General features: G+C 42.2%; 1 protein-coding gene across 1 annotated transcript; it reads left to right on the top strand.

Moving 5' to 3' along the window:
* The first annotated feature begins 6937 nt into the window (after nt 1-6937).
* Nucleotides 6938-9903, top strand: LOC307041623 (general transcription factor II-I repeat domain-containing protein 2A-like). The gene is made up of 2 exons (XM_079685080.1): nt 6938-9501; nt 9671-9903. The coding sequence occupies exon 1, from the start codon at nt 7658-7660 to the stop codon at nt 8699-8701; it is 1044 nt and encodes a 347-aa protein (XP_079541206.1). The 5' UTR covers nt 6938-7657; the 3' UTR covers nt 8702-9501; nt 9671-9903.
* The last annotated feature ends 316 nt before the right edge of the window (nt 9904-10219 follow it).

Below are 10219 nucleotides of genomic sequence, written 5' to 3'. Positions count from 1 at the left end.
GTGACATCTGAGCATCTAACACTGTCTATTTGTGGATTTATTTGCTCAATTGAAGTCTACTTTGGAATAAACCTTTGCCGGGCTGTGTTGACAGACCGCTCCTTTATTGACAAGTAATGAGAGACAGAGCCTGGAAACCAATCAGGTCTATTCAGGTCCAAGCCGGGGCAAACCAGGCCAAAGTACACCAGGCTTAATTCGATTTCAGATGAAAAAGATTGTTCAAATTGCCCAAATGCTAATTATGCTATTATATATATGCTTTGCTTAAAAAACGAACATAATAATGGTATCCAATGAAGGCTTTTAGCGGCAGCATGTTGACGAGACAATAAACCAGTTTTTATTTGAATGAGGAGGAAAGTGTATCTTTCATCACTTCTTCCACAGTGCCCAAGGCTGCTTCCTTCTCCATAGTGTGGCCGGCACCCATCCAGCCGCACAGGAAGCATCTTCAACTGCTCCCCCTCTCGCTCCTCTCCTCGTCCTTTCCCTCCTCTCTCTTTCTCTCTCTCTCTCGGTCTCCTCCTAACTCACCCATGGTGGAAACTATTAACAGGGCAGGGTTCCATGGAGCAGTGTGGCGAGGTTATCGTTCACACAGCTTTCCCTCTCCCTTTCCTTCTGTCTGTCTCTCTCCGTACAGCAATTCCTCTACACACAGCCCAATATAGCAGGGGAGACTCACTGCCCTCTGTTTTCAAACCTCCACAGCCGCAGGGTAACGATTTTTCCTGATATGCGCGTGGTGAAAATACGTAAGACTTGACCTTTTTTCGTGGGCCTCTGTGTGTCACAGGCAGGGGTGACATGGGAAGGAAAATGTGATGGTCGGCAGACTGTAAAACAGATTTGTTAAATGTCAACAAAAGAGTAATGTATAGATGTGGATAGGCAGCTCATAATCTAAAGGAATAGTTCAACATTTGGGGATATATCCTTGTTTTGTTTTTTATTCTTTCTGAGTATATAATATAGATACAATTCAAGCCACCTTTATGTGTTTATGTGTATGCATGTAAGCCCATAAATATAAAAGTAGATTTTCATTACTTCCGTAACATATTGACATCGCTATGTATCACTCGAGCTTCTATTGGCTAGCGCTCCAACACATACGTGAGTTTAGGAGCGGGACATCTCCGAGCGGTTGACCAATCACAACAGAGCTGGCCAGCAAACAAATCAGAGAAGATTGGGTTCTGGTTTCAGACAGAGGGAGAAAAAAGCTGCTGCACTACAGGCAGTATGAGCAAAATAAAGACCTTTGTGAACATTAAAACATGTCACAGAAGAGGCACAAGATGCAAATAGGAACCTGAAAATAAGAATTATACGTCCTCTTTATGGCCACAAGAAAATATGTACTTGTGTGCATGAAGCTGTATTCATATACTGTATTTCTATCCCTCCTATACAACATAGAATTCAGTCTCCATGATTGTAATGTATCTTCATACTGGGTACTGTAGTGCAGTCTGTCTTCTCACTTCTAATCTCTCAGCCAGCCTCATCATCCTCCTTCTCCCAGGCTGCTGAAAAGCTGTCATTGATGAGACTCTGTGAGGGGGTGAGAGGGTGCTTGGGCCCCATGGGCTCGTGTAGCAGCTCCACTGAAAGACTTCCATTTAAACACACACACCTGTTAACAAACAGCGACAATGGGCTGCATGGCTGCCAGCTCAGTGAGTTCCATACCCTGACCCCACTCCCACCCCTCGGCCCCCTGGCGGATATTAAAGAGCCTCTATTTACCCATACTGGCATAGAGCTCACAGGCCCCAAAGAGGCTGGCCGGCCCAGGGTGTCCTCAATCCACCATTGTTCCATGATGGATAACTAGGCGGATGGATGGCAAGGAAAACGGAGGTAAAATGGAGTGCTGGATGGAAGTTTTGTTTTAGATCTGTCAGAAATGTTGCAGAGGGGAAAGAGAGAAACATCAACGTGTCCCCAAAGAAACATGCTGTGGTATAAATTATGGAAGGATGTTGCGTTTGCTGCTTTGTTGTCTCTTACTGGTGTCATATCTGTTTTGAATATGGTGGAGCTTTTGTATATGTACTTTGGATTTTAAAGAAGGGTTGACAGAAAATAAACCACAAGCATAGCTAGCAAGGTGCTGGCAAGAATTCATAGTAATGTCACTTTATGACCTTTTTTTGATGTTGGGTCTTTCTAATATTTCTTTTAAACAGAATTCCTTGTTCCCCCATCAATAAGGAACTGGAGCCATAAAATGAGACTGAGCCTATTCAGGAGTAGTGTGGCACCAACTTGTACTGTTTTATTGGCAGGTGCAATACCCTTAAGTTGAACAGCTCAGAGAACTGATATAGAGCAACAGAACACACAAGACAAGAATGGCTCTGGGCCGATGAATATAGAGAGAGGCTGCGTGAATTAGATACAAAGGGGGCGATGGGTGGGGATTACCAGGTGAAGGAAATGAGGTGATTGCCAGGCAGGTGGAAGTGACCAAGTCTGAAATTGCACGAGTGATATGGTAGGTAAACACGGAGTAAACATGGAAGGAGGTCTTTATCAGGCTGCACTTATGACACGTTCAGTGCATTAAAAGTGCAAAATGCATCAGTGCTATGCCAAATTGCTTTCTAATCTCCCACAACCAAAACAGCTACTTGATTGTGGTAAGGGGTATAATAATGTTCATGGTTTGAAAAACAACACATTTTGGTTAGAGACAGGAAATAAACAGCAGTCTCCCATGTCTAAGTCATTGACCCAACCATCCACCCTGACCACATCCACACAATGTTTTGCAGTTTTATCCCAATGTCACATCACACTACATCTGCCTTTGCAGACAACAGTCATTATTCACACAACCACAACATACACCATAAACAGATCATTTTAGGCTTTTAGAAATAGGACCAGTGTTGTTGATTTTCATAACTTGTTGAAGGTCTTACATGTGCTTATGGGCCTTTTTCACAGGTTACAGCCTTATGAGAGTTAGTTTATTTCTGTATGTTTGATTTGGAGTTTTTTCGAGGCGTCTCGAGATCATAGAGCTTGGTCCCATTGGGGGTTCTTAACCCCCAAGTTGGGTAACACTGGTTTAGTCCATAACAATCAACAATATACCTATTTAGTCCAATTTTAGGATAAAATAAAACAGATAAAAGCAAATTAACTTTAACAATAAACGTATTATCTGCAGAAATTGGACAGGTCATCTGAATAATCAAATCATATGATCCCATCCATTAAAACTCAACTGACCTTTCTAATAAGCCTTTTAGCAGGTTTCTCAGGATAAAGAAATGTGTCACTATATTGAGACCAAAAGTTTTTGCATGGTGAACATTCTTAGACTAGCAGGGACCAGCCTCCGCTGATAGCCACCATTCTTCAGATGGGGCCGCTCTCCAGTTCGGCTGTGACCACTCCTTTTGTGTTCGCTGAGGGGGGCCGACCATTCAACCCTACGGGACGGATAATAGCCTCGCTGGCCGGCTCCCCCTCCACTACCCACTACTGCTCAATCCTCCCATAAAATTCCCCACTTAATTGCGTTCACTGGAAACCAGTAGGAGAAGAGAAGGAAGAAATTAGAGGGAGGAGGGCAAAGAAAGAACTCTATAGTGGGGAGTCTGTATTCATCCCTGGGCTATGCATTGCAAACAACAAACTGTGAACCTCAGTGTAGGAAGAAAGAGGCACAACGGTCAAAAGCGGTGGAGGACTGGCCCACCAATCTCCAATTCAGCAGGCCCTGGCTTCTTTAATAACTGATCGAGTTCACAATTAAACCCTGCTCGCTGGTAATACAAGTCTCCTTAGAGGCTCAATTGCCATTGGAGGGAGACAGGGCCACTGTTGTGTTCCGGGGATTAAAGCCGGCAGGGGGAATCAAAAGCCATTTTACAATACAGTAATCAGCATGTTTTCCCTCTGAAAGGCCCTCTGCTCCCCCATTTAGAAAACACAGAGCATTGCCTCCTTTCTGCTCTCTACAAAACCCATTCAGCAACCTGCTTTATTTTATGGATTAATCCTATGTGTTGTTGGGAGCCCTGGGGCTCTATGAAGCGGTGGGGGGGGGGGGGGGGGGGGGGGGGGGCGGAGGTGAAGAAGTGTCCACTCCAGACAGGTTGGTGAGGGCAGGGAAATTCATGACCTGGCAAATGAACCAATCATGGAAAACTACTGTCCTTCAATTGGATGAAAGAAGTAATAGGATTGTGCAGATTGCTATGAGACCAATGATAGAGGATAATTGACAGATATTTTTGTCGGGCACCTCCAGAGTGAACCTCGTTAGACAACAATTTGTCATTGAAAATATGACTAAAATATACATTCTGAAAATCTCTACTTGTTAGCAAATTATAGTGACAGAAACATAAAAAAAAAAGCTTTGTTTTGAAAATAGGCGTTAGCAAGTGGAAAATAAAATCTGTTTTTTTATTGGTTACTAAATAACAATTCCGTTTTTTATAATGTTACTGGTTAAGAATGAATCAATCTAAGCTTGTGATTCATTATTCTACTTATTCTGACAATTAAATATTGTATTTGTGTTCCCACCACCGCTGTATTTATTCCTTGAAAAACAGATGTATTCTAAAATGTTCTTGAGCCTATAGTAAATCATACACCCACTCGACATAAATCCATAGGAAACACACAAATGGGTTTCAAAATTAACGCTGGTGTTAAATGAAAAATGATGATAAAAAACACAAGTTATTCACAAGCCTCAGTCAGGACACTTGGTGAAATATGTAATTCATTATCAGGCATTGAAGTGAGACTAAGATCAAATGGTCGTTTTTATGGTCAAAATTCTTGACTGATGTAAAATCTCCATTCGGTCTGAAACAAGAAACATCTGTATGAGGAGGAAGTAGACAGATGTGTTGCAGCAGTGAAAAAACAATGCAATTTTTTTCTTAATAATGCTATCAAAGGATTTATAATATGGCTCGTTTTCCATTGTGTCTGGCCATAAAGTATTGTGAAATGCGAGATCCATGTATTACAATGAGGAGAGGAAGTATTCGATGTCCCCTCAGCTTCCCCATCTAAACCACATACATCTGATTCAGTTTATCCTGCGTCATCCCAAGCTATTCCCTTCATTGATCTTTATGAGAAAAAAAACTAGTGCATGTCGAGGACATCACATTTTTGACTGCAATGCAATTCAACAAACACAAGCATTGATTGTTAGAGATGGGGTGTTTGCAAGTGCACACCGAGGAAGGATGGACAAATCTACAGCTAACATCCGTCAGCTGAAACACTGCAGATCTCAGTCACGAATGTAACAACACTGAAATTTTTGTTAGCATAATAATCCTTAAAACCCTTAGATGCACGAGTAACTGGACCCTACTCTCTTCCATAAGTGGGTCTAAAAGGACCCGTATTAGAATAATATGTGTTTTTATGCCATTTTTGTCATTTTGGTTAAGAAAAATCACTTGTATAATATTTAGTATTCTATTTTGGTTCACACTAGAAATATTTTATATTTAATTTTTCACAATTTATCATTTTAGACATTCTTGTTACATTTTGAAAAAAAACGTTGAAGTCCTTGAAAAGCCCTATACAAATATAATGTATTATTATTATTATTATTATTATTATTATTATTATTATTATTATTATTATTATTCTGACAGGTTTCAGATCTTGCTGTGTAAAATAATCTTCCTGAGAGGTGTCACTTGTGACAGCAACAGGTGATAAGAATCAAAGGTTCCCATAGGATCCCATAGAAAATGCTTGCGGGTCATTTTTGACCCACTTATGGAAGCTTGGGGTAGTCATACAAAAGCTACAATGTCTTAACATTTTAATTTAAATGTGAATGGCATGATATCCAAAACATGTTTTTTGAGGAATAGCTGGAATATGAAATGATAAAAAAATGTAATTACAAAGATGCTTCAAGAAAACCACCTCACGGGTCCAAAAAGACCCACTTGCATCTAAGGGTTAACTTAATAGTCCACATCTGCAAAGTATACTGGACAGCTTCCATGTACAGAATGAATGTCGAGCAGGAGATTTTTCATTAACCACAGAACTAATTTCCCAACAATACATGTACATTTCCCACTACTATTTGGATTTGAGCTGCTCGGTTTGGTAATCTGTTTTCTTCTGTAACTTAGTCTCTGTATGTACTGTATGATTGGCCTTCAATTTGATCAATAACCATTCATTCGATCGACTTCACACTCGGGGGGTGCATTGCAGAGGACCTAATGACAAGCAGTTTTGAAAACGAGCTCTTAAGACCTTGGGACATATTTACCCGGCATATTTACATATGAGCTTTGCTCAGTATCCAGTTTGAAGGTGTTTGAATGAGAGGTTCTTGAGCAAAGTGCAAGCAGCAATTCCAGCAGCCAAGCAGCCGGCCGACACCAAAAATACACGCTACGAATCAATTTAAATCTGGCATAATTTAAACCCTATTGCAAAAATAAGCCCTTTTGCCAAAAAGTTGATATTGAATATTGCATTGGAGCCATTGGATTTGGCCATTTCGATTCCTGTTTTTACTAATAATGTCTCGTTCTTTTTTCTACAACATCTTATCATTGCAAATAAAATATAATAAGGCTATTTCTCCTTCATGTAATGAATGAGCTTCATCACTATGACCTACGCGACTTGTTTGCTGAATCGCAATACGTACATTTGACTAGCTTTTCTCACACAATGCACCAAAGTCAACTCCAGTACAATACATTTTGGTCTGCAGCTTCTTTGTCATATTGTGAGCATTGGCCAAGACAGGTATAGAGCTGTATACATTGAATCTCGTTCTAATCCATTTGCTAATGTTTGATGCTCTAATGCAGGGGTTCTCAAAGTGCGGCCCGCGGGCCAATGGCGGCCCTCGGAAATGTTTCTGGCGGCCCGCAATAGTTAACCTGTTAAACCCCAAGTACAGTAAAATTATTGATGGTCCATCAATCCATTTTTGTGCAAAAATCGGAGAAACTAAATGATAGCATTATGGTAGCCACCGGAGGCTAGCGCAGCTTCCGGTTCCTCTACGCGTCACTCTCACTCCTTATTTGGTAACCTGAATCTCGCAAATCTCGCAAATCTCGCGAGTTGCAGTTAAGCGGAAAATCTGTTGTAAGTTATCAGAAACGGGAGTTAGCTAGCGATTTTAGCTAGTCACTGTCTGTAGATAACCCAACTTTGTGTCCTCTGAGACTGAAGGAGATGTTGCATTGTTTTTGTTGCCTTCGTTGTAGTTTTATGTGTATTTTGGATTTAATTTAGGTTAACTTCCAGTTCCGTTTGCATGCTTTTATTTTGAAGGCGAGATAACGTGTTTGACAGGAAGTTGTGGTGGCATCGGAGACAACTTGACAGATAAAGTAGTGTCTGCTATGTAACGGCAGAGAAAGAGTGTGTGTGTTTGCGTGTGTGGTTAAGTATATGAACGCACACAAAAGTCCGGTTATACAATAATAAAACAACAAGCTGTCTCTCCCAACGTCCACACTCAGGCACACTGTTATTTCCACTGAATACCCCCAGCGCGAGCATCCCCAAACTCACTCCCTGATTGGATGCACGTCCCAAAGGCGGCAAAGTGTTCACGTGAACAGCGGAAACAAAATTTGTTGGAAGTTTTCGTTGTGTAAGCGAGATGGAGGAGCCAGGGCCGTCGCGTAAAAAACGTTTTGTCAGTGAGGAGAAAAGGAAGTTCCAGGAGAAATGGAGCAACGCTTACTTCGTTTTACCTCAGGGGTCGGATAAAGTGATATGCCTCATCTGCAAGCAGGTGAATGCAATGCTCAAGGAGTATAACATAAAACGCCATTATGATACCAATCATAAAATGTATGACAAGTTCATGGGCAAGGAGCGCAGAACTAAACTTGAACAACTTCAAAGAGGTTTAACTGCCCAGCAGTCAGTTTTCACAAATCTTGCAAAATCTGGTGAAGCTGTAACACAGGCTAGCTATGTGGTAGCTCACGAAATTGCCAGGCGGAGCAAGCCGTTCAGTGATGGAGAATTCGTGCGAGACTGCATTTTGAAAGTGGCTGACATTGTATGCCCTGAACAAAAGTCAAAGTTCTGTGACATAAGTTTATCGAATGACACAGTGACACGACGAATCGAAGATCTGGCCAATGATCTCAAAGAGCAATTGGGACTACGTGTGGAAGGCCTAGGCAAGGGGTCCTTTTCTATAGCACTGGATGAGAGTACAGACATTTCTGATACTGCACAACTGCTGATTTTCATTCGAACGGTCACGGAGGACTTTGAAATAGGCGAGGAACTGCTAAGCATGGAGAGTATCAAAGACAGAACAAGGGGAATCGACATTTGTGATGCTGTGTGTCGTAGTCTCGATGCATACAATGTGGAGCTGACATCCATGGTCGGTGTCACAACAGATGGAGCGCCAGCCATGGTCGGGAGAAAGGCGGGCGCTGTCTCTTTGCTCAGCGACAAAGTGGCCAATAACGGAGGTGAGAACCTAATCAAATATCACTGCATAATTCACCAAGAAGCCCTTGCTGCTCATACGCTTGAAATGAAACATGTCATGGACATTGTTGTCAAGACAGTGAATTTCATAAAGTCCAGAGGTCTGAATCACCGTCAATTCAAAACTTTTTTGTGCAATCAGAGGCTGAATTTGGTGACGTCATATACTTCACTGCTGTCAGGTGGCTGAGCAGAGGTGCCACACTGAAGCGTTTTTTTAATTTGAGGAAAGAAATCGCTGAGTTCATGCAATCAAAAGGACAAGATCTGCCACAGTTAAGTGACACTGAATGGCTTTGTGACCTAGCGTTCCTTGTTGACCTGAACACCTTTCTCAGCGATCTCAATGTGAAGCTGCAGGGCCATGGGAAGCTCATTTCCACATTGTTTGAAAGCGTCAAAGCTTTCCAGCGAAAACTTCAACTAGTGCAGGGACAGCTCAGAGAGGGGGATCTAACCCATTTCCCCGCCTGCAAGGTGCTCGCAGGTGAATGTGACGTTTTACATCACCTGTGTTCAGACAAGAACCACAACCTCATGGAAAAACTCCAAGAGGAATTCCACCACCGCTTCTCGGACTTCAGTGACCACGAGAAGTCATTCAACCTATTCCAAGATCCCTTCACATGTGCACCCGAAGAAGAGCCTGCAGAAATGCAGTTCGAGCTCATCAACCTGCAGGAGAGCTCTGAGGCCAGAGCAGCATATCGAGACAAGAATCTCATCGAGTTCTACAAAAGACTTTCCCCATCTACGTACCCTGCACTTCGCCAACATGCCATCAGAATGGCCTCTCTGTTCGGAAGCACATACATTTGTGAGAAAACCTTCTCCACCATGGCCATCAACAAATCCCAGCTGAGATCCAGGCTGACGGATGCCCATCTACATGCTGTCCTTCGTATAGCAACAACGGAGATGGAACCGGACATCAAAGGAATAGTAGCCAACAGACGACAGCACCATAAATCCCATTCAAAGTAGGAAAAGGTATGTTGATGACAGGCAATAATAGCCGATTTGTGTTACAAATACAACAACAATAATAATAACAATGATGATGATGAATACTGTGTTATTGTGGTCTTTGGTAAGCTTCTATTTTAAAAGTCTCTTTCTCTCCCTCCCCCCTCTCTGTCTCTCGGTATTTGTCTTGCAGAGACTATCCTGTGGTGCTTGAGTAGCTGGAATTGGTTCTGAAACAGGGCCCTGCTGATAAGACAGGAAATCCACAGCATATCACTAACTCCAGCGCAATACTCTGTGTGTGTGTGTGTGTGTGTGTGTGTGTGTGTGTGTGTGTGTGTGTGTGTGTGTGTGTGTGTGTGTGTGTGTGTGTGTGTGTGTGTGTGTGTGTGTGTGTGTGCAATAAAGAAAAGATTTGTTTTGGAATTTTGTGTTCCGTTTTTTCTTGGGCGGCCCTCAATCCAATATTGGGTACCTAAATTGGCCCTCACTCATCAAAACTTTGAGAACCCCTGCTCTAATGTGTACCATTATCGTGGTGTGTTTAAACAGCCCATTAAATGCTTTGCGATGACATCAGTCCCACCAACCCACCGCATCGCTGTTTGTTATCCTTAAACATCACTTTGCAGAGAAGAAAATCTATCACAGTAAAGTAAAAATCCATCAGAGGCGTGGGCAGAATGGCCTCACTTTTATCAATTTGAAGACGCTCCCCCACATTCCTGACCAGGCCCCCCCA

Source organism: Notothenia rossii (assembly GCF_949606895.1).
Source record: "Notothenia rossii genome assembly, chromosome: 5".
NCBI classification, from domain to species: domain Eukaryota; kingdom Metazoa; phylum Chordata; class Actinopteri; order Perciformes; family Nototheniidae; genus Notothenia; species Notothenia rossii.
This window is presented reverse-complemented; position numbering and strand designations above follow the sequence as displayed.